The sequence below is a fragment of the Peromyscus maniculatus genome, chromosome 2 (genome assembly GCF_049852395.1).
Source record: "Peromyscus maniculatus bairdii isolate BWxNUB_F1_BW_parent chromosome 2, HU_Pman_BW_mat_3.1, whole genome shotgun sequence".
Taxonomy (NCBI): domain Eukaryota; kingdom Metazoa; phylum Chordata; class Mammalia; order Rodentia; family Cricetidae; genus Peromyscus; species Peromyscus maniculatus.
Genome location: NC_134853.1, coordinates 70,987,254 through 71,011,472, shown reverse-complemented (window position 1 = coordinate 71,011,472; position 24,219 = coordinate 70,987,254). Strand labels below are relative to the sequence as shown.

General features: G+C 48.9%; 1 protein-coding gene across 5 annotated transcripts in view; it reads left to right on the top strand.

The window, feature by feature from the left end:
• Nucleotides 1-15,893: 15,893 nt before the first annotated feature.
• The window catches only part of Tbc1d2 (TBC1 domain family member 2), a 49,950-nt gene continuing 41,624 nt past the window's right edge, over nucleotides 15,894-24,219 (top strand). For 2 of the 5 annotated variants that reach the window (XM_015992523.3, XM_076564170.1), the window contains exons 1-2: nucleotides 15,969-16,464; nucleotides 19,764-19,896. In XM_015992523.3, coding sequence (XP_015848009.1) covers nucleotides 16,102-16,464; nucleotides 19,764-19,896 — 496 coding nt within the window. In that variant the 5' untranslated portion in view covers nucleotides 15,969-16,101. Of the gene's footprint in view, nucleotides 16,465-19,763; nucleotides 19,897-24,219 lie in introns of all 5 variants that reach the window. The other 3 variants (XM_006973682.4, XM_015992522.3, XM_015992521.3) reach the window with 3 other exon arrangements.

Genomic DNA, 24,219 nt, shown 5'->3' with positions numbered 1-24,219 from the left:
GTAGAGAAGTGAAAAGGGACCTGGCTGAGTGGAGACGGAATCAAGTACACGAGTCCCCACTCTCACGAGAACTCACTCACTCCTCGGGACCAGCATGAATCCCTTCCAAGGGTGATGCCCCACGGCTTAACCACCTTCACCAGCCCCATCTGTTGACGACTCCACCACTCAGTCTGCCAGCTTGGGAACTGACCTTCCAGCACATGAGCCTGTGGATAGCACGTTATTAGAGCAAGCATCAGAAAACGTGCTGTGCCCTGGAGCCACGGTTCTCAAGGAGCCGGAGTACAACGAATAAAAATCCTAACGAACCAGGCCAGGAACACTGTGCTCACCCGGACTGCAGAATGAACTCTACACCCAAAGCTTCAGGAGTCAGGCAGCTAGCAGCTGGCCCAAAGGCTCCGCTGGGGCTGTGGAGCAATTCACTTGGCTGCCTTTGCTCTCCATGGTGGCTCTAGTGCTCTCTTGTTCTCCACACCTCTAACCGGAGAGTTCTGGAATAGTCAGGAAATTAGAGCCTTTGTGCAGAAAAGATACATTCGAATTCCCTTTGCTAGAAGTCTGAGGGAGCCGGGTGCTGGTGGCGTATGCCTTTAATCCCAGCACCGGGGAGGCAGAGGCAAGGTGGATCTCTGTGAGTTCGAGGCCAGCCTGGGCTACCAAGTGAGTTCCAGGAAAGGCACAAAGCTACACAGAGAAACCCTGTCTCGAAAAAAACAAACAAACAAAAAAGTCTGATGGAAAAACCTGTACAGGATCCTCAGTCTTGAAAAACACAGACAGCTTTTTTTTTTTCCTTTGTTCCTATGTCTGGGTGTTCTGACTGCATGTGTGTCTATGTATCGTGTGTGTGCAGTGCCTGTGGAGGCCAGGAGAAGGCTTTGGATCCCCTAGAACTGGAGTTCCAGACAGCTGTGAGCATGGACACCTTTTCATGCCTACCTCTGGCTTTGGTCTTTTTGCTGTTGTTTGTTTGCTCAAGACGGGGGTCTCCTGTAACCTTGAATTCACTATGTAGCCATGGGTAACCTTGAACTTCTGATCTTTCTGCCTCCACATCTCCAGCACTAGGTTACAGGCATGTGTTCTCTGGCAAGGTCTGTCTGGTCTGAGGCTCAAGATCACAGTTTCTCGCACGCTAAGCAAGTCCCCTGCCAGCTGAGTGGCACTCCCCTAGCCCAGACTTCGATCATTTTTATGAAGTTCCCTACCCGTGTTCAAGCTAGATACAAACTCATGCTGAGAGCCTTCGTGAAAAAAGCCAAACAAATGTGCAGATTAGTCACAAACAAAATGACAAATTCAGTTTAAAAAAAAAAAAAAAAAAACCAAACACATTAACCACCTTGATGTGGAGGAGATTTCCTGAGGAGTAAACTGTGGTTGGTGGAGTCAGTGAGCCCAGCGTGGCTCAGGGATCACTCTAAGCTTTCCAGCCTGGTGTGAGGCCTCCATTATCACACTACTTTTCTTTTCTTAAGCCGCGGCCGCCGCCACCACCGCAGTGAACATCCCTGGCGCAGAACCCCACAGGAAGTCCGCACATTCCTGCACATGTGGCAGTCCCGGCCAAGTAACGGACAATAGCATCTGTGACTGTCAGGCCAGTGAGCCCACAAGGCTGAGGTGGCTGAAGGCACTTAACTCGCAGTCACCCTCTGTCAGATAAGAGCTCTCAGCCCAGAGGATGAGTGAGTCCTGAGTCACACAGCCGGGATGTGAGGGTAGGAACTTGGACACACCCACCCGTGTGTCTTCTCTTTACAACTTCGTTAACCTGTGTCCAAAAAAAAAAAAAAAACAGCAGCTAGTTGAAGACAACCCATTATGCCTATTTACTTTAGATTCTATTGAAAGGAAAACTTGCCTTTTCTTAGTGTTACCATAGAGTTGCAGACCCCTGAGACTGACCTGGGGCATGCCCTAAGGATCCAGGCCCAGTGACCATAGGGAAACAGAGGCCAGCCAGCAGCTTGGAGCCCGTGCCTGTCAGATGCACAAAATAGTCCCTTGGCGATCCAGGGCCTCGGGGCATCTACTTTGGAGGGGCCCTGGGGAGAGGGAGGCAAGTCTGCATTGACCAGTGTTGACACCAGACCTCCCAGGCAGCTGTCACAACAGATGCTTGCCATGGCCTTGGTGGCCACCTGTCTGAAGGCACGGGCTCCTGGATAGCGGAGCACTTAGGTGGGGGTGGAACTGGCCAGAACTGGCTGAAGAGGCAGGGCGGTCTCTTTCTATCAGAAGCCACCCCCGGCTGGGGATAGAGCTTAGGAGTAGAGTTCTTGTCTAGCATGTTTGGCGCCCTGGGTTCCGTTTCCAGCAACTGCATCAAAGAAAGAGGGGTATAACCTGGCAGGACAGATGTGGGCCTGCTCAGCTTCTGGAGAATGAAAGGCTGGAAGGGTCTGTTTGAGGTCATGAGGTTTATGAAGGACCGTTCTGAAGGAGGGGACTGGGTAGCAGCAAACTGAGAAGCCATTTCCTTAGCGTCACCGAGACTTAGGGGCCAGTGGGACAGCACAATGTGACAGAATTCCCTCCGGTGGCATGTCATCACACAGGAAAGGCCTTGCCTCACTCCCTGACCTGGCTTGCTGTGTCCCCAAAGGTACAGGTACTAGAAGTTACCAGCGTGAACTAGTAGGTGATGGTTCTGTCACTGCCGACCTTGGAAATAATGGATGTAGTTCTCAAAGAACTCTGGTTCAGCCAGAAAAGTACTTGCTGTACAAGCATGAGTACTGAGTTCCATCCCCAGAATCCATGTTCTGTGGAGGAGGAGGAAGAGGAGGAGGAGGAGGAGGAGGAGGAGGAGGAGGAGGAGGAGGAGGAGGAGGAAAAGAAACAGCTAAAACAAAAACAAAAACCACTTACCACTAGACCTGATTTCAGTCTCTGGGATCCCCATGGTGGAGATTCTCAAACACCACAATGTTCTGTGGCATGTACATACACACTCAGTGGGTTAGAAAGTAAGACCATCTTACAGGCTCCACACCTTTTTATTTTATTTTTATTTAAGATTTATTTATTTATTATGTATACAGAAGAGGGTGCCAGATCTCATTACAGATGGTTGTGAGCCACCATGTGGTTGCTGGGAATTGAACTCAGGACCTCTGGAAGAGCAGTCGGTGCTCTTAACCTCTGAGCCATCTCTCCAGCCCCCAGCTCCACACCTTTTATACACAGCTATTTCTCCTCCTGCTGTTCCACTATGAACTGGACTAGCCAGGAAGTCCCTTGTCAGAGGACCAAACAGATGGGCCTACTAGATCTCAGACTTCCAGCCTCCAAAGCTGTGAGCTAAATAAGCCTCTTTACAACATGTCCAGCCTTGAGTCTTTTGTTACAGCAATAGACCTAAGATCTCTCCAAAGGGACAAAAGTGGACATACTCCATAAAGACACTTGTTGGGCTTTTGGCTTAGTAAACAGGTCACACAGTGGAATGGAGGCCCTTTGAGGAAAGGTTCAAACGTGGAGACTGAGCGGTCTTTGCTCCAAGGGATGCCAGGATGAAATGAGCAAGCCCAAGAGCCCTGCTGCGGAGACTGCAGACTACTGATATAGATTCTAATTAAATAGCTAGTTAGGAATCTTGGCTTGGAAGGCGCTAGAGCAGACCCCTCCCCCCAGTCAACAGCTGTGAAACCAAGGCCTTTATTTATTCATCAGAAGAATGGGACCCGAGTCATGTCTCTGGTCCTAGAAGATGAGGTGATATCTTGGGTTAACCAAAAAGTCAGTATTGAGGGCTCTCTAACCCTGGCTCCAGGAGCCAGCCTACAGCTGATCGGATTCCCTGTCCTGCTGGAGGTGTTCTGATGAGGACCAATGGTATGCCAGAAACTTTTCCATATGAGCCGGTCCGGACAGGTTGTCCATCCCTGCACAGGACAAAGTCTCTTGGGAAAGGCTGCTTATTACGGAGAACTTAGAAAATTGTCTACAGCCCCCCGAGAATGCAGAACACAGTGGTCTCCTTGCCACTGTCTGCTCAACCACTGTGTCTCCTCTGAATTCTTTCCATGGATTAACTCTTCAGCAGTGGCTTTTCTAGCACATTCAAGGTGTGAGCTCCTGGTTAAGACCCACATCCAAGTGGCCGTTTCCAGTTAGTGGCCTGCCTGAGCTGGAGTTTTCCCCTCACACCAGCCCACTTCACTCAGACAGGACCGGCTCTCTTCGTGTTGTAAGCACTAGAGTAGTGACTTTTATTAGTCTGTGGCTCTCAGGCTTCACCTGAAAACAACGGTGTGAAGCTGTGTGAACCAGTCTGCCCTCACTGCCTGCACCACTACCATCATAGGGCCCTAGCATCGTATACAGCTGTCCTGTGGCTCTGCCGCGGTGTAAACAACACAGAGGCCGTCTGCATGTGGTCCTGGGATCGCCGAAGGCCAGGAGAGGTGACTCTTGGGATGTGAGCTAAGAGTCACGCAGCCACTGCTGGGCTCTAGCTCCCGGGGCAGCGAGGACCTATTTCACACCAGAGCACTGCATTGCTTGCCTTACTGCTGACTTCGAAGAGAGTTCGAAGCTCGCTAGTCTGCTCGCCTGGGATACAAACCATAGAGTCTGAACACTGGTGAAGTGAATAGTTGAGGACTTCCTGTCTTCTCTCAGAAAATGGCTTCACTCATTCCTTGCAAAGCAGACCGAGAACATAAAACACACAAGTCTAGAGTTTGCAGTGCCTTGTGAAATGAAATGAAATCTGGAAATTAAAATGAGAGTGTTCCACATTCTCTCATTCTTTAAAATACAAAATTAGGGGCCGGGGACTGTGGCTCCGTGGCGCAACCCTTGCAGGCATAGGTAAGGCCTTGGGTTCGAGCCCCAGCACCAGAAAGAGAAATCAAAAAGACCTAAAAGGACAGATAAGCTGGGCATGGTGGTGCACACCTGCAACCTGCCACATCAGCATTTGAGAGACAGAGACAAGGAGGGTCAGAAATGCAAGGTCATCCCTGGGCTACAGCAAGGGTAGCCTGGGCTACATGATGCCCTGCCTTAAAAAACAAACAAAAAATAAAAATAAAAACTATAGGACCAGCAAGATGACTCGGTCAGTCAAGGCACTTGTTGCTAAGGCTGATGAGACAAGTTCAATCACCAGGGCCTCCATGGTGGAAGAAGAGAACCTAGCTCTTGCAAGTTGTCCTCTGACCTCCATGTGTGTGCCATGGCATGCACACACACACACACACACACACACACACACACACACACATACACATGCACGCACACATGCACGTGCGCGCGTGCGCGCGCACACACACACACTAAATAAATACATAAATAAATGTAAAACAAACTATGTGTGTGTGTGTATATATATATATATTTTTTTCTTGTAGAATCCATCTGACATTCAGAATTCCACATGGAATATAAAATGGAAGTGTGTTCATGTGTGCAAGATCAGGCAGTTTTTCTCAAGATTCTCTGTCTAAGTGCTGTGGCTGACACATGAAACTAATTTCCATTATGTTCAATCAAGTGAGATGTGACTGATGGAAGTGCCATTTGTTCCAAGGTCCTGCCAGGTAGCGCCGGGAGCCCATCCTGTCCTCTGAGGTCCCATCAACGTCATGCGCACACATGCAAAGAGAATGATGATTCTCTGTCCTCCGTTCCCAGCAGCCATGGATTGACCTCAGTCAGTAGTTTACAGAACATTTACCAATGACAACCCCTGTTTGCAGAGGATGCGTGGCTTGAAATAAAGTTGATTCTCTTAAGGAAGGAAGAAGGAAGGAAGGAAAAGAGGGGGAGGGAGGGAAAGAGGGGCTAGTGAGATGCACAGTGGGTAAGGACATTTACTGCCAACTCTGATGACCCAGTTCAATCCCTGAGACCCACATGGCAGAAAGGAGAGAAATGACTTCTGCAGACATCCCCTCTGTCCTCCATGCGTGCGCTCTCTCTTTCTCCTCTCTCTCTCTCTCTCTCTCTCTCTCTCTCTCTCTCTCTCTCTCTCTCTCACACACACACACACACACACACACACACACACACACACAAAATACATGATTAAAAACTTTGACACAGCCAGGCGGTGGTGGCACACGCCATTAATCCCAACACTGAGGAGGCAGAGGTAGGCGGATCTCTGTGAGTTCAAGGCCAGCCTCTAAACAACAACAAAAAAACTAAAAAAAAAAAAAAAAAAAAAAAAAAAAAAAAAAAAATGTATATTAGAAAGCAAGTGATATTCCTAATGGTTTTAAATGTATTTTCAATACTACTGTATAATCACACTCATGTAAGATACTCCTATTCCATAATAGGAAAAAATAGCATTAAAAAATAACTTCAAATAACTTGAAGCTTATGGGCTTTGTTGTTGTTTTGTTTTGTTTTGTTTTTGTTTTTGTTTTGTTTTGTTTTTGTTTTTGTTTTGTTTTGTTTTTTTGTTTTGTTTTGTTTTTTGTGTTTGCTTGTTGTTTGTTTTTGGTTTTTCGAGACAGGGTTTCTCTGTGTAGTTTTGGTGCCTGTCCTGGATCTCACTCTGTAAACTAGGCTGGCCTCGAACTCACAGAGATCCGCCTGCCTCTGTCTCCCAAGTGCTGGGATTAAAGGCGTGCGCCGCCGCCGCCGCCGCCGCCGCCGCCGCCGCCGCCGCCGCCGCCGCCGCCGCCGCCGCCGCCCCCGCCGCCGCCGCCGCCGCCGCAGCCACCACCAGACTTTTTTGGTTCTTTTCAGACAAGTCTCTCTATATAGTGAAATGTACAATAATTATTTCAGACATAATATTACATTTTTTTACTCATATCTTCTTTAGTTATTTTAATTTACTTTAATTATTTTGCTTAATACATCTAGACCACAGTCAAAGCCATAGAAATCTCAAAGTGTTGCGAAGGTAGCCATGACTGATTGTAGGGGGAGGATTTGGAGAGCTGAGAACTATCTAACTAAACAAACACAAAATGGAGTCAAAACAAGATGGCCCTGGCTGCCCTGGAACTCTCTTAGAGCAGGCTGACCTTGAACCCAGAGATCTCTGCCTGCCTCTGCTTGCCAAGTTCTGGGATTAAGGGCATGTGCCGCTAAGCCCAGCTTAAATTCTTTATTAACACACGTAATACAATTCTGAACAGGAACATGTGATTTGGATAGAAAGTTTTTCTGGCTTTCACTAAATAAATGGGGTGGAGGTATACTAAAGGTTTAAAGGGGTCAAATTAGTGGCATGTCTGTTTGGGATACCTTATAGGCGAAAGGTTACACAGGGCTGCTTCCAAGTACTTGTCAAAGATTTTAGGAAAAGCTTACGCAGAAAGGAAGTACCTGAAAAGGCCACAAGGTGTCGCTTTTCTGACAAGCTCCTGTTTACCGCTATCCCACAATGGAAGGGACAGTGGGGAAGCGTGTGGATGGCATTTTGACATAAAAACCAGAAGTGCGTACATTAGAATAAGGGACAACCCATACCTCAGATCAACAGGGACTCCCTCCCGGTGTCCCTAAACACACAGCACAAACCTCTTTTCTTGTATTTTCTCTTTTCCCTGGAGCAGATGTAGAATCCTAACATTCAATGGGCTATCTGCAGCAGAAGTTAGGATTCCTGTTTTCAGGATGGGGGAACTAAGGCCAGTGTGTGTGGCGGGAAGTCACTGCCAAACAAAATTCTGGAGACCAGGTTTCCTGACATCGAGCATGAGCACCCCAGCCAGGGCTTGTCCAGCCAGCCCTCCTGCTGCTGCTGCTGCTTTTATAATGAGAGGGTTGGGTGCAGGACTTTACTATTTGGGGCTTTAGTAATTCTCTCGTCTCTGTCTCCTACCTCCCCGCCCTCCTTAAACAACTGGTATTTATTCCCCCTGTCCCCCTGTTCTGGGGGGCTGAGGGTCCTGGCTTGCAGATGGCTCCTTCTCAGCTTGGACGACAATGGGGATGGCTGTACGAGAGAGATGCCCCCCTCCTGGACCTTTGTCTCCTCCGGATCTAACCCACACAAAATGAGACATGAAGACCTGTGGCTGTATGAACAGCACTGTTCTGTGAGTCAGAACCCTGCTGTGGTTCTACAGATGTTGAGCCCTAGGTTCTAGGGCTGCTCCTCTTCTGGCTCAGTGTTGGCCAAACTCCGTTCCAGGCAGCTGTAGGACTGGGTGCTCCGTTTCTGTCTGGACAAACTTCTCCTAGGAGCTCTTAGTCCTCGCACATAGCCGGCTCACCTAGACAGCACTGAATGAGCCTCCGGTGGCCTTCTCCGCGTCTGCCTCTGAATCCACTCAACCTCTCCAACTTGGAAATTAATTTAGAATACCCTAAACCAAGTTTTATAATACGACTCACATGTATACTTATTCAGCACGGCTTCCAGGAAATTTCCTGGGTGTGCCAAGCCATTTTGAGCTGCCCCTGGCATGAGTTTCCAAAGAAGCACTCTTGGATGATCGGGCCATGTGTGGGTTTGGGAGTGCCGGGGTTGAAGCAACTGAAACCAGTTCTGTCACTGTTCTGGAGTCTGGGAGTCGGGTTGAGGTCTCAACCGGGCTGTTTTCTTCTCAGCCGCCCCCCCCCCCTTTGTCCGGCAGATGGCTGTCTTCTCCTGTGTCCTCAGACAGTCTGCCCTCGTGTGTGTGTGTGTGTGTGTGTGTGTGTGTGTGTGTGTGTGTGTGTGTGTGTGTGTGTGTGTCTCCTAGTCAAATTTCATAAGGCCATTGATATTAAATTAGATTATTTTCTGTAACTTAACTCTTTAAAGCTTATCTTCAATTACAGTGATAGTCTGAGGCACTAGGGGCCAGGCCTTCTTACGAATTTCAAGAGAGACCATGATTTGACCCACAGCAGGCCAGAAAGTGAGAAGCCTAAGTTACTCTTTCCAACCCTCCCATGAAGATGAAGCTATTCCAGGCCGTGTCCTTACACCTGTACCACGAGGTGTTGTTGGCTGAGATATATAGACACAGATATAGACAGACCTTTTGAGATGGAATCCGCTGTGCTCCAGGCCGGCCTCAAACTCACCTTGTAACGGAGGATGACCCTGAGCTTCCATCTCCCAATCTCCACCTCTCAACTGCTGAGATTACAGGAATGTGCTCCCATGACTGGTTTATGTAATCCTAGGGATGGAAGCCAGAGCCAGGACCTTGAACCCTGAGTCTGGGCTGTGCTAGGCAGTCACACTACCAACTGAGGTGTGTCCCCAGCCCTAAATTTCTATTCTTAAGGGTGGCTGAAGAGATTGGCCAAGCGGCTAAGTGCAGAGGACCCAAGTTCAGTTCCCAGCACCCGCAACGGGCAGCTCACACCGGCCCACAGCTGGAGCTCCAGGAAATCCAATGCCTCTGGCCTCCGGGTGCATCTGCAACTCAAGTGCAGATGCCTCTACACACAACACATAAGTATAACTGAAACTTAAAAAATAAAACTTTTTTAAAATTTTCATTTTCTAAGAAAACTTCTCACTCATTGGATGTGTGACCCCTTGATTGTTTGGGAGTATTGATATTTCATGGTGTTGGAGACTGAATCCAGGCCCTTCTGTGTGTAGGTCCACATGCATGTTTGCCAGACAGATGCTCTACTACTGAGCCACATCCCCAAGCACTTGACTGCTTGTATAGTCCAAGAAGTGTTTGGACCAATTGCAGCCCAGGAGAAATGTCCCCCTTCTAGTTGAGACAGAAATGGTTTGTCCAGGCCATCACCACAAAAGTACAGCCCTGATTAGGACTGTGCTTTTTAGAGCCAGGGTGATCTATGACAATCCTTTCTTCAATCCTTCCTTTCTTCTTTTCTTCATATGTGGAGGGTGTGTGTGTGTGTGTGTGTGTGTGTGTGTGTGTGTGTGTGTGTGTGTGTGTGTGTGTTCCTGAGATTAATGCCCATCCATTGTCTTCCACAATTGCTCTCCACTTGATTAAGGCAGGTCACTTACTGAACCCTGAGCATGTGGATTCTGGCTGTCTAGCTAGCCAGCTTACCCCAGGGATCCCCTCCCTACCTTGGCCTCCCAAGTGCTGGGGTGATAGGCAGACACATCTACTAAGCTTTAACTTTCACATGGGGCCTTGGGATCCAAATTCCCATCTTCACATTTTCAAGGCAAGTGTTTTATTCACTGAATCAGCTCTCCAGCCCTTTTTTTCTTCTTAACAGGAGGGGAAAAAGCAAAAAAGCCCAGGCTATCCTTGAACTTGCTATGGAGTGGCTGGCTAGCCCCGAACTCCAGTTCTTCGCACCCCTACCTCCTGAGTGCTGTCAACTGCAGCCTTTTGCCCATTTGTCTCGAGGTATCCATGGAGTGTTCCAGATGGCTGGTTCAGGAATGAAGATAGTTGGGTTAGTGATTTGACTGATAGTCCTTGTCTGAAGTAACGTGGGCAGCAGAGAGGTCAATACTAGGAAGTCAAGTCCCTTCCGCCCCGGTGTGTCTGTTTACAGGAATATGAACAGCAGAAATGCTTACAAACATAAACAGCCTATCATAAACACTGACAGCAATTTAACAGTGCTGAACACTTGCTAAGGGCACAGGGAGAGGTAGGGCCCTCTGGTTGTCTCAGGAGTGGAGCTTGGAGAAGATTTTCGGATCTCCAATCTTGAGTTAAAGAATTGTGTCCAACTCTTTTTCAACTATAGATTTCTGAAATATAGGAACAGGTGTGTGTTTGCAAACTTTTAAGGCTTAGACCTTTTTAGAAATTTTGTGACAGAGTCTCACTCTATAACCTAGATTGACCACAAATTCTTTATCATCCAGCCTCAGCCTCACAAGGGCTGAGATTACAGACATGTCCCCAGTTCCTGCTGGCTGTTACAACAGGGTCTCACAGTGCAAGCCTACTGATCTGGAGCTCTGTGTAAGGCAGGCCATGCTTGAGCCCTCAGAACCAGCTGCTTCTGCATCCCAATGTGCCACCACACCCACCGCTGATTATATTGTTTACATGTGGAAAACTATATAAAAACAAGAAAAAATGAAAATTATCTTTTGTGGTGGTTTAAATGAGAATGGCCTCCACAGGCTCATATGTTTGAATGATTGGTCCCTAGTTGGTGGAACTGTTTGGGAAAGATTAGGAGGTGTGGCCTTGTTGGAGGAAGTGCATCACTGAGGGTGGGCTTTGGGGTCTCAAAGTCCAGCACATTTCCATTTAGCCATACCCCCACTCTCTGCCTCATGGTTACGGATCAGATAGAAGGCTCAGCTGCTGCTCCAGTGCCATACCTGCCTGCCTCCATGAGTCCTCTAGGATGGTCATGGACTCACTCTCTGAAACTATAGGTAAGAAGTAAGCCCCCAACTAAATGCTGGTTTTTGTTTGTTTTTTGGAGACAGGGTTTCTCTGTGTAGCTTTGGCACCTTTCCTGGAACTCACTCTGTAGCCCAGGCTGGCCTTGAACTCACAGAAATCCACCCGCCTCTGCCTCCCAAGTGCTGGGATTAAAGGCGTGTGCCACCACCGCTGGGCTTAAATGCTGTTTTTTTGTAAGTAACCTTGGTTATGGTGTCTCTTCACAGCAGAAGTAACTAAGATTTTTCAATCTCACCACCCAGAGATAATTATCAATAGTCTCAATTATTGTTTCAATTTTAATTTTTAGGTACACACACACACACACACACACACACAGTTGTTTGTTACCAAACAGCAATTGTGTTGCTACATGACCACACATGCGCTGTTCAGTAGCCAAGCAAGGGGTCTATGAAATCTGAGCACTGCGTGGTTGCGTAATTTGCACACAGGGTGATCACGCAACCTATGCGCATGCGTGGTGTAGCTATGTGAGCCCACATGCGCATGTGCAGGGGAATCCATAAAAAGTGGGTCACAGACTCCTCCCCTCTTCTTGTTCCCCCTTCTTTCTCACTCTCCGCACGTCTCTCAAACAGGCCTGAGCACACCCTCTCCTGTCTCTCCCTTCTCCTAATAAACTCTCATAGTGGGTTTAGTTGTGCCTCGTGACTTCTCCTAGCAAGGTAAACAATGCCGCATAAAGACTAACAAACTGTCCTGGGGGAATAGTTTCTGGCCTACCGTGTTAACTAATATTTCTCAGTGTCTGTCCTCGTTATGTCAGCTGTTGCTCTGACAGAAATCAACCTAAAGAAGAGTTTATCACTTTGGCTCAGTCTGAGGTCCCGTCTATCATGGTGGGGAAATCAGCGTAGTGGGAGCTTGGAGCAGCTGGTCACATGGCATCCACAGTCAGGAAGAAGAAATCAGTGAATGCTTGTGCTCTCTTTATTTAACCCAGATTCCCATCCCAGGAAATGGTGCTGCCCATAGTAGACAGGTCTTCCCAGCTCAATTAATGTGACCAAAATAACCATCTATAAGCATTCCAGGTGATTCCAATCTCAAATTGACAGTTGAGATTAACCATCATGTCTTAATCCCTTATGTAACTATAACTCTTGATTTGGGGACATTTATACTACTTTTGATTTTTCATAATAACACTATGATGAGGGCTGGAGAGATGGCTCAGAGGTTAAGAGCACTGGCTGCTCTTCCAGAGGTCCTGAGTTCAATTCCTGGCAACCACATGGTGGCTCACAACCATCTTTAAGGAGATCTGGTGCCCTCTTCTGGCATGCAGGCATACATGCAGGCAGAACACTGTATACATAATAAATAAATAAATAAATAAATAAATAAATAAATAAATAAATAAATAAATAAATCTTTAAAAAAATAATGCTATGATGAGAATGTCTGTAAGCATGTGTAGGAGTTTTTCTTATAACAAATTCTTACAACTGAACTCCTAAACTTAAATGCAAGTTTCTAAAGTTTTCTTATGTTATCTTTCTTTTTCTTTAGTGCTAGTGAAAATTACCACAAGGTAAAAAAGATGTTGTGCTTTTTACAGAACGGTCAATGGCTCAGTGGTCCTTTAAGATCTGCCCTTTGGGACCCCTGGCAACCTCTCTTCTGAACTTGGTTTCCACGAGTTAACTGCTTTCAATTTATATTTGCCCTCTGAGCCTGGCTTCCTTCACTTAGAATAATGTCCAAGTTCACCCACGTTGTCCACCCGCCACCCCAAAAAGGGCAGGATTTTCTGCATTTTAAAGGCCTATTTTACAAATAAAAAAACTGCAATCCGGAGAAATTAAATGACTTCCCAAAGGTCACAGTTAATTGTCATTGGCGCCAAAATTCTGATGTGATGGATTTGGTAAGAACAGATTTTATTGGCTTCTACTCTCCCCATCAAATGATTTATAATGGCCACTTCTGTCTACCTTTTTAAATAATTTGTGGATGTGGGTGTACCAGTGGCATGACTTGTCTGTGGAGGTCAGAGGACTTGTAGGCATTGGTTCTTTCCTTCTGCCGTGTGGGATCCAGGGATTGAACTCAAACCAATCAGACTTGTGCAGCAGGCACTATCCACTGGGCCATCCTGCCAGTGCCATGCCCTCCTTTACTTATAGTTACGCAGGAAGTCTGAATTTATTTCAAAAGCTTGAAGTAAAGTTGATTGTGATTAACTTTTTTAATTTCAAAAATTATCCAGTGTGTGTGTGTGTGTGTGTGTGTGTGTGTGTGTGTGTGTGTTTGCACAAAGGTCAGATGACAACTTTTGGGAGTCTGTTCTCTCCTTCCGCCATGTGGGGGCCCAGGGACAGAACTCAGGTCATCAGCTTGGGCAGCAAGCACCTTTAACCACAGAGCCATCTCATCAGGCCAGGATTAACTTTTTTTATACTGTTTCTAAAAGTTCTGTCATTGTGGTAAAAGTATTTGCACAGATTTTCTGTGGAAACCAAAAATCTTTCTGACTTGGAGCATCAGAGATTGGGTGATCTCTATGAAAGTCAGCCTTATTACAGCATTCTTTTTTGGGGGTGGCGTGGGGTTTCCTTTCTACTGATCCTAACAAAAAACTAAAAGCACTGTTAAAACCCACGGCATCGGCATGGCAGTGCACATCTATAATCTCAGCACTTGGGAAGTGGAACCCAGAGGGTGGCAGATAAAAAGACTGGGAACATTACTCAGACACAGAAAGAGAAAGCAGCCCCTCATTCCAGAGTCTGGCCAAAGTCTCTTGCTTGCTGAGAATCCCAGGACAATGGACAATTGCTTCAGGCCTTTCTCCCTTCCTAGCAGTAAGCCTGCAATTTCTTAGGGATCTCACTAGAAACCCCCAAGAGGTAAGAGATGTCCTAAGTCCCTTGTGCAACTAGAATGGAACCTGACTTTATCTTATCAGATTGTAATTCCAGCAAAGGTACCTCCAGAGCCACCCTACACTCACATTTACCAAAAAGGAGGACAAAAGTAAATTTTCTTAGCAATCCTTGGAGGTGTCACTTGAAGCCACCAAAATAGTATATACAGCTAGTGCTGACACAGAAGTACTACTTTTCTTTGGGAAGTCCGTACCCATGCTCTGAGGTGTGCCTTGTTTTCCTCAGTGCCTTTTAAATAAACTCCAATTCTGTTTCTTACTGGTTCATCTTCAAGTTATTTTTCTGCAATAAAGCCAAGGATTCAGTTTCATGTGAATTGAGGTCCCTAAAAGTTTAAGAGGGCTCCCCAGGCTGCTGCCAATAACAGGACTATTCAGAATTGAAAGTTATATTGGCTATACAGCAAGTTTGAGGCCAGCCTGGGATATAGGAGACTGTATCTTTAAAAGTATATATATATATAAATATATATATTTCAATATATATTGAAATTGCACTATTTTCGAGTTTTCAGTGGTATGACTTCTGCCAGCTTTGCTACTGTCCTCTTGGTGGCTTACTGCTTACTGCTTTGACGTCTAGTTTGTGGACCTTTAATTACAGCGAGCATTTATTGAAGACTCACCCATTTCTACCAGCTATGTTCAGAGCTTCCTGCATATTACTAAAAACAGTTCTAAGGATAGATAGTGTGGATCAAGTTTTATTGGAAAGGGAACTTACGAAGTATTGAGGAATTTCTTAGAAATTATGAACAGATAATTAAGTGCGACAGCCAATGTTGATTTGGGATGAGAAATTATAACCAACTAAGAGATCTCCCTAGCATTTCTAAGATAGCGCCCCCATAAATCCGCTTTTGTCGTGAAGGGCAGGCGTGAGCACTATCCTTCCTTACATGAGAGAACTCTTGGCAGAGCAGGTCTCTCAGCCCTGGGGAAATCAGAACCTTAAAAGCCCACAGGTACTCACTGCCATACTCCGCTCCACTAATGCTCCTGACCGTACACGGATTTCTTGAAGAACGGCGGGGTGAGGGAGTTGGCGGGGATAGCCTAAAGTAACAGGAGCTGAAGCGGAGAGGAAGACCCCGAAGAGAGGCGAACCGGAACAAGGTGTACAACTGTAGTGCCGAAATACGCCTTGGGACGGCATTTGTAAACTGAGGCAGGAAGTTAAGGGAGTTGGTTGGCCCTTTTGCTAAAGCTCAGATGTGCTCGGGGTTCCCACCACTGCCGCAGGGTCCTGGACGCCCGAGGCAAGGCGACTAGAGCTGCAGAGAGAATGCGAGCCGAGGACGGGGCAGTGGAGGAGGTGGTGGCCGACCTCAGGGAGAGCCGGAGGTGACCCAGAGGCTTGCAAAGCTTGTTGGAAAGCCTCGCGCCGCAGCGCCGGGGACGCCCCACGTCCACGCAGCCAATGGCTGCGCGATGCGCCGTCCAAGGGTGGCTCGCGCGGCACCCGTAGGGCGGCGGCGGGAGAGGACGCCATCACCCCGGGCTACCACGCGAAGCCCGCGGCTGAGTAGCCAGGGAGTGGCGGGTCTTTCTGCATCCCTTCCCACGGCTAAAGCACCTTCGAGCCAGCCACCTTGACTTTAAACCGCAGCGCCTGCACACACGACAGACGCGCGCAGCCAACATGGCCGAGGACGCGGAGGGAAAGCCGGAAGTGGGTTGGGTGGGCGGGGCCGGGGCGGGTCCTCGCGCGGTGGGGGCGGGGCCTGCCGCCGGGAGCGGCGTTTGCAGTCAGGTGTCTAGAGGGCGGTCTCTCCGCAGCGGACCGGGGCTCTCCGCCTTCTTCTGGGGGCCGGGCCGGACCGCTCCGCCCCAGCCAGGTGTCCGTCGGGTCCCAGGTGCCCGCCGGATCTCTGAGATTCCGGTGCCGCTGGCCTGTGCAGCGGGCCAGCAGCGATGGAGAACCACCCCGAGTGCACTCCTCTCTCCGAGTCCACACAACTCCCCGGCTCCGCCCGGGAGCCCGAGGTGGTGCCTCCCGGAGACTCAGAGGGCGGCGCCCGGCCCCTAGACACGGTCCCCAAGAAACTCTGTGGGTATTTAAGTAAGTTTGGCGGCAAAGGGCCCATCAAGGGCTGGAAATGCCGCTGGTTCTTCTACGACGAGAGGAAGTGCCATCTGTACTATTCGCGCACCGCTCAAGATGCTAACCCCTTGGACAGTATCGACCTCTCCAACGCGGTCTTTGACTGCAAGGCGAGCGCTGAGGACGAGGGCACTTTCGAAGTCAAGACTCCCAACCGGGTTATTACCCTCAAGGTAAATGGAACTTTTCCCCCTTTTCCAGATTGAGCGAGTTTTCAGGGCCGATGCATGGTCACCGTGAATTGACCTGACAGTGATTACCACCTTGTGCCGGGAGCCTGGAGCTTTCCCACAGAGTCTTCACACCATTTCCTTATTGCCTTCCCACAGGCAAGGGTGAGGGACTCATTTTACGGATCAAGAAAGTGATCCATAGAAGAGAAAGGCTCAGATTGGGCATTTACAACGATGTGGTCCACTTTTGGAATCTTCCAGTGCCGTATCAAAACTTCACTTTGGTGGTGCCTAACTACTCAGTTTCCTTGACTTACTTCCTTGGTACTGAAGCAGTCAAGATACTGTGGTTGCATTCTTTGAGGCCGGATCTGATTCATGTCTTGGTGGTTTAGCCAAGGGGAGTGAATGCAGACATGGGTAGGGGTTAGGAGAGAAAATATGTAACTTTAGTGATCAGTCTAGATGGTTCACCCAGGCATGTCTGAACTGGTGAGTTCTTAGTAAATGTTGTTTGAATAAACACATATGCACACACGGGGTGATACCCAGGTCAGAGCCTACCATGTTAAGAGAAAGTGTCCTGTCACCTGACCGGGAAGACAGATGCAAGCTTAGTTCTTGAGGCCCAGAAAGAGTGCAAGGACGAAGGTCTTCCTCCCCACTGCTCTGGCTCCATCTCTCTATGCCCCCAACCTGCCACTGGCCAGACACTAGGATGCCCACAGGTTTTCTTCTCCTTTCCTTGCAGGGTGTGGCTAGTTGACTAGGCTGGAGGTGGGGAAGGTGCCATTAAAATAATGGAAACCCAGATTTTTAGTCCAGAAAAGAGGTTTTAGAGGGCATGTGGGCCTTAGGTCTTGTGTTCCTAAGACAAGCGCTGTGGACAGGGCCTCTCAGCACGTGGTTTTTACTGCTCCACTAGTTCATACATATGTCTGGCTCTGTGCTAGGCTCTGGGTGTGGAACAAGTCGGACTTGTTTGCCTCTACCCCCTGTTCTCCAGCAGCATAAGGCATGATGGGAAAACTGGCAGGCATATTTCAATGCCATGTGGAGACACTGAGATGAGTTTGGACACTAAGAGTGTGGTGACAGCAGGGATCCGCTCCTCCAAATGAGGAGGGGGCTGTTCAGCAAGGCATCACTTAAATGAGAGGAATGATGGGCTTTTTGACATGCAAATGATAAAGGTAATGATGCTGAGGGAGCCCATGAGCAAAGATGAGAAAACACAGCGTAACCATGAGTATCCAGGCAAGCCTCGGGAGCCTGGCATACATAGGTGCTCAAAAGATGGAGGGGGAGGGGGAGACACTGGTGAACTAGGCTCAGAGGCTTGGACTTTGTCCAGTAGGCTGTAGAAGTTGGCTAAGAGCCTTAAGCTGGGTGGGGGGGGGTGTGCACAATGAGATTAGAGGGCTTAGAGAGCTCAGCCTGGCTGTCGGGCAGAGAACAAATTGGGGGAAGAAGAAACTGGTAGTCTGAGGGTCTGAAAGCAGCCCGGAGGGAATGATGGCTGAGCGGGAGCTGTGGCCCTGGAGGAAGCAGATGAAGTATAGATGGAGGAAATAACTGGTTGTTGCATGATTGGAGTAGTGCTAACAGGAGAGAGAGACCTCGGGTTGAAGAAACTATGGGGACACTCAGATCTGTATTATCTCAAGTAAACTCTGGCCAGAAGATCTAAGGGCTACTTTGTGAACCAAGATCACGAATGCTGGCCTGTCGCGGGGTCTCCAGTGTTAGCCGAGCCTCTGACATAGAGGGGTTCCTCAGTGTGAACATGTCAAATGAGGTAAGGAATAAAATGAGGTGCTTGGGTTTGGCTGGAGATTGTCAGTCATGGTGAATGAAGCCTAAGAGCAATTGAAGCTTTGGAGGGACAGTGTGAAAAGAAAAAACTAGTAGATGTCATTCTGTCTTATTGATGTCTGCGTAACAGGTCAAGGGACTCTCATAGAAATACTCTTGTTCTAGTTGAGTTTCTGTTGCCTTGAGAAACACCACAACCAAAAGCAGTCTGGGGAAAGAAAGGGTTTATGTTGCTTATTTACACATCCCAGTCCGTCACTGAAGGGCAGGAACTCAAACAGGAACCTGGAGACAGGAACTGAAGCAAAGGCCATAGCAGAACACTACTCACCGGCTTGCTCTCTCAGGCCTCTTCAGCTCCCTTTTCATAGAGCCTAGACATGCCTGCCTAGGGATGGCCCCACCCACAGTGGGCTAGGCTGGCCTGCATCCTAGACATGGCCACAGGCCAATCTGATCTGGACAGCTCTTCAGCTGAGTTTCTCTTTTCCCAGGTGACTCTTAGTTTGTCATGTTGACAGGTGAAGCTCACTGGGACAGCCTCTCTCCCCACCCAGGCCACACCCCATCTGTGGCCCCCTGGAGAGAGTGAGCTTGCCCTGATTGCTCTGTAGCCTTTTGTCGTTCTTTTGTAGCTTTGACTGTAGACCACTCCATGAGGCTCACTGTCTACTCCAGCGAGCTGCCAATCAGCTGTCCCCACATAAGCTCACGCCTTTACAGTTATGTTTAAAATGAAGTTCTGTTCTACAACTAAAAGACCTAGTTCTTGGGCCAGCCTGCCAAAGCTACTACATGCCTGGACCACTTGTATCTCCATCTGTGAAAAGGGCTGGTCACCCTACCTTCTTCCTAGAAGATCCAGCAAGCTAATGGATGTAAAAACAACTGACTGGACCATCAGTTGGGAAAGTCATGACGGACATCAGCTGCTCACTTGTTTGGCGTGGTGCAGGTTTCTACCATGTTAGCAGAGTGTGTGTGTGACTTTTCTGGCCCTATTCAAAGTCATGAGTTGGTGTAGCCCTGCAGTAGGTGGGATTACCTCCAGCCCACAGAAAGACAGCTAGGACTTGGAGATGTCACACAAGGAGAGTGGAGGTCATTGGGCCCCTCCGGGTCACCATTCCAAGTTCTTTCCTCTCTCACGGCCCCTCTCTTTCTCTGTCTGGGGAATGCATCTGTGCACCTGCCGTGTGCCAGGCCCCTTATTCCCCTTGTCTTCATAACCACTCTATAAAACCTGTGGTATTGTCACTACAAAACAGTTGGGGAAATAGAGGCACAGAGGCATGAGGAAGCATAAGCAGGAAACCAGAGCCTGACTCTTTTCTGTGACGATACAGAAGTAGATACAGACCCACGGTTGCTGGATTGTTTTCTGGGCAGGATGGAGTTTCTAAACGTCTGCGATCTCCGAAGGCCACGCCCAGTGCCGCCCTGCAGGCCGGGGACCTTACTAACTAAATGCTTGTGCTTCCCAGGCTGCCAACAAACACGTGATGCTCTACTGGCTACAGCAGCTGCAGATGAAGCGCTGGGAATTCCACAACAGCCCACCTGCACTTCCTGCCGCCGGCCTGTCGGGGAACGGGCCCACCCTGCACCTCAAGCTAGGTACCAACGGGCCGGCCTTCGGCCACCTACCCAAGCATGTGATAGCCAGGCCTTTCCCCTCTTGCTGGGAGCTTGGGAGGAGCCCTCTGCACAAGAAGTAGAACCAGGAGTGGAATATGGGATTGGTTAGGACAGGAACCTGGGCTCTGAGGCCAGACCACTGGAGTTCAGGTCTCCGCCGTGGGTGATTTCGGGCAAGTTACCAAGCCTGCCTGAGCCTCAGTTTCCTTCTCTACCAAATAAGGTGAAAACAATTATGCCCATCTTAGCGCTCTCCTGAGGCTTAGCTGAATCCATATGCCTCAAATGCTGAGAACAGTGTCTGCATATGGCCAGAACCCAATAGAACGTCGTGATATCCCTAGGATAGCTCAAGAAGTTACACCTGCTCAGAGTTGTGAGAAGGGCCAGGGAGAAAGCGCAGTGTAGTGGTTTCTTAGACATTTTGCAATGATTTGGTGTATCTGTTACTTTAAATGTTTTCAGAGATCAAAGTTCTTTGTCCTACATTGCCTGCAAGTGAGCTCGCTCGCTCTCTCTGGTGTGTGTGTGTGTGTGTGTGTGTGTGTGTTTACTGGGGATTGAATCCAGGACCTCATGAATGCCAGCCAAGCACTTACCACTAAGCTATCATTCTTTGCCCTTGGATCTGGGGACGGACAAGGTTCTTGCTGTGTAGCCCAGATTGGCCTCGAAGTTCTCAGGCCTCCCTAGTGCTAGGATAATAAACATGAGCCATCCTGACTTGCTGTAAGTTCTAGAATATCCCAACACGGAGAACCCTGGAAGTCCCACTTTCTCCTACCACGCGCTGTGACTGGAAACATGACTAGGAGACTTCAGCATGGGGATGGAGCACCCCGCAGCTGCCCCCGCTGGAGCGTGCATCATCAATCAAGCTCCAGTGCAGTCAGTGTCTACAATGCCACAGCGTCAGTGGACAGGCCAGTTAGCCAGAGTAGAGCTTCACATGTCCAACACTGAGAACAGCTGCCTACGAGAGTCCCCCTCCCTTGGTAGATGACCCTGTGTGCCCACAGCAGGCCACACCCTCACCCTTCCTCAGCCTCTACCAGCCGGTCCAATCAGTCCAGCTGCCCTGAGCCTCTTACCCCATGAACTGCCTGTCAGTTCCAGGTCCCCTCACTGCCATTCCCTAGGTTAGATCTCTCAGCTAGGAAACCCCAGCATCCCCCTCTCCTTGATAGTGTCCTCTATCAAGGCCTGTGTCTGAGCCTGCCCCCTGTAGTCTGGGTTGGCTTCCTAAAATGAAAACCCACCCAGACCGGCAGGTTCTCACACAAACCCCATCACATTTCTGCCAGCCGCCCCTCAGTGCCCACCTTGTGCCCATGCTTTAGCAGGAGGTTCTCATGTCCCTCTGTTTTGCTTGCTAAATCCCTGCTTATTCTGTAAGGCTAGGCTCATATCACATCTTGTCCGCTTCCCCTTGGATGCCCTCCGGGACTTTGCCATCTAGACGCAGTATAGGCCCTTGACACTTTTTCCAGACATTGCAGTGTTCTGATTACCAGTGTCCTGGTTAGTCTCCACCCACTAGCCCTTAAGAATAGGGCCCGTTTCTTTGTCACCTGTGTCCCTAGTCCTTAGTGTCCAGCCTGGCACAGGAGTCATTTGCTGAGGGAATGTGAGAGTAAACACTCTGAACTTTATGACTAAGAAAAGGTCTGTAAGACGTAATGTCAGGCGCAGGCCCAGTGGTAGCTGCACTAATTACTTGCGTTTGTTTGTGACACACACGTTATTTATGCTATTATTGTCACTGTAGCCCCTACGAGCACATGTATGCTGTTACTATCACAGCATGCATGTTAACACTATCACTGTAGTACACAGTAAGTAGTATTACTCTCACAATAACATATGCATGCTATTGTTACCATATGCATGCATGTGCTGTAGCTATCCTAGTAGCATATACATGCTATTGGTGCCCTAACAGTACCTATATACTATTACTAGTGTAATTGCACATGCACACTAATGGGCTGTCACTACTGTCTAACAACTGATCCTTGTCGTGAGTAGTCGTTCACTTCTTTGGGCAGCCTTTTTTTTTTTCTATGAGACAGTGTCTCACATAGCCCAGGCTGACCTTGAACTCACTGTGTAGCTGAGGCTGTTCTGGAACTCGTGAGCCTCCAGCCTCCTCCTCTCAGGTGCTGGGATTCCAGGCACACACCACCATACAGCTTCCAGCAGGCTTCTCGAGGCTTTCTCTGCTCCCATCCTTCTGCTCTGGCTCATACCCACCACCACCACCCAGCCAGGCAGCCCTGTCTGTGTGGAAAATTATAGCCTGAGTTGACACAGCCACCACAGCCAACTTCAGAGCAAAGCCGAGGAGAACGCCTCCTTCCTGTGTGTGTGGATCTGAAATGTGAAGAACTAGGCTCAAGGGCACGATGTGGAACCCCTCCAGCCTTTTCAGCTCTGCCACACCTGGTCCATAGCTGTGCGTCAGTACACATGACTAGTGCCTGTCTGGGGCTAGCATTTTTTCTCATGGGGCAGGCAACATGGTGGCCTGTAACCAGGGTGGTGGTATCCCAGGGAGAGCACCGGCCTGAGATTTGGGAAGCAGGGTATGGACTTTGCCTTCTGACAGCCTTTCCATCCTGTAGCAAGCCTACCCCTGTAGGACCCAGGGCCTGAGTGGAAAATATATATATGCCCCCCCCACCCCCACCCCCGCCCAGAGGAAAAAAAATCTTTGTGGAGTCCGTTGTTTGCTTGCTTGCTCTGTAGCTCAGGCTGGCCACAGTCTCACTGTGCAGCCCAGGCCGGCTTTAAACTCATGGTGATCATCTTGATTCGGCTTCCCGGATGCTGGGGTTAGAAGCATGTCTACCATGCCTGCCTCCTTTTCTCTCTGGAATCTTGAACAAGCAGCTGGGCCTTAGATTAGCTGTTTGGAACATGCTGCCCTACTCCAGCCCCTCCCCATCCTTCCTGAGGAAGCAGAAGGCTGTGCAAGCCTCCTGATCCACTTCTGACTTTGAGTCACAGAGGCTGGGCTGGGTCCTGTAAAAAAAAAAAAAAAAGAAAAGAAAAGAAAGTTCCGTCACACCCTTGAAACCCTTGACCAGTCTGGAGGCATGTTCTCTGCAGCTTTATTTTATACTTCACCTACACAGTGGTCCCCAGAGAGCCAAGAACAGTCAGAGGAAAACTGACAGATTTCTGTAATCATACATTGCCAAAGGAAGCCACGGCTCACAGGGGACATCCATAAATGTCCGCCATCAATAGCTCCCATTTACCAACACTGCTCTAGCGTGGCCGTGTGTCAGCTCCTGGAATCCTTCGTCTTCCAGGTGTTATTCTCATTTTATAGCGGAGGCAGCCGAGGCCCCTTGGCAAGGAAGTGCCCACCCTCAAATTCAAACTGCGTCCTGCAGGTTCACACCTCAGAGCTGAGGGGCCACTCGGGGCTGAACCACAGAAGCTGCAGCCTCCTGGCCTGGGCCCTTTTTGTGTGGGCCGGGACTTCCTTGTAGTGCAGGGGTGGCCCAAGGCTCAGGCAAGAGAAGTCTGAGGGCTGCTGTCTCTGCCTAGCGAGATCGTGATCTCCCTGGGAGCCTTTCTTGGGCCATCAAATCTGCCTCCAGTGGGAAGTGCTGGTCTCAGCTGTGGTACGACCACTATGTGTGCCCGTCCGTCCCTGTTACTCTGCAGTAGGTGGTGCCTTGCTGGGCACCCCCACTTTTCAGGAACAGCGTTCTGCCCCAGTGAGCCACAGAGTTTAGTAAAAAAGGCAAAATGGCTGAATTGCATCTGAGCTCATGTCACTGGCTGGCTTTGGCTTCCCCACAGATCTTATCCTCTCCAAGCTGCTCTTTCCTTTCTGGTGACCCCCCACCCCGCCCCCACCCCAGGCAGTTTAGTGTAGCCACAGAGTTGCTCTTGGGCCAGAGGCAGAGAGAGGGGAGGGCGTGGGAGACCTGGCATTGCAAAAGAAGCATACACTAAGATCCTAGAATCTGAGAGAAACTGGTTTTGGTTGCTCTGAATAGGGAGAGGGAGGGTGATTGAAGTTTTGATGAGTAAGAAAGTTTTATATGGAATCTGCCCAGAATCTGAAAGGTGGGAGTCCACATTATGGGGCCTTATCCTTTTCTATTTCCATGTTCTCTAACTGTGAAGAGCACAGGGTAGAGAGCAGCCTTCCTGAGTTTTCATTTGCTCATTTTGGTGTTAGAATTTTTCAACAGATCACCAAATCCTCTGTGTGGAAACAGGGGCCTAGCCACAGCTATTCCAGCCAAAGGCAGGTCTAGTACTTCAGACTCCTGCTGACTA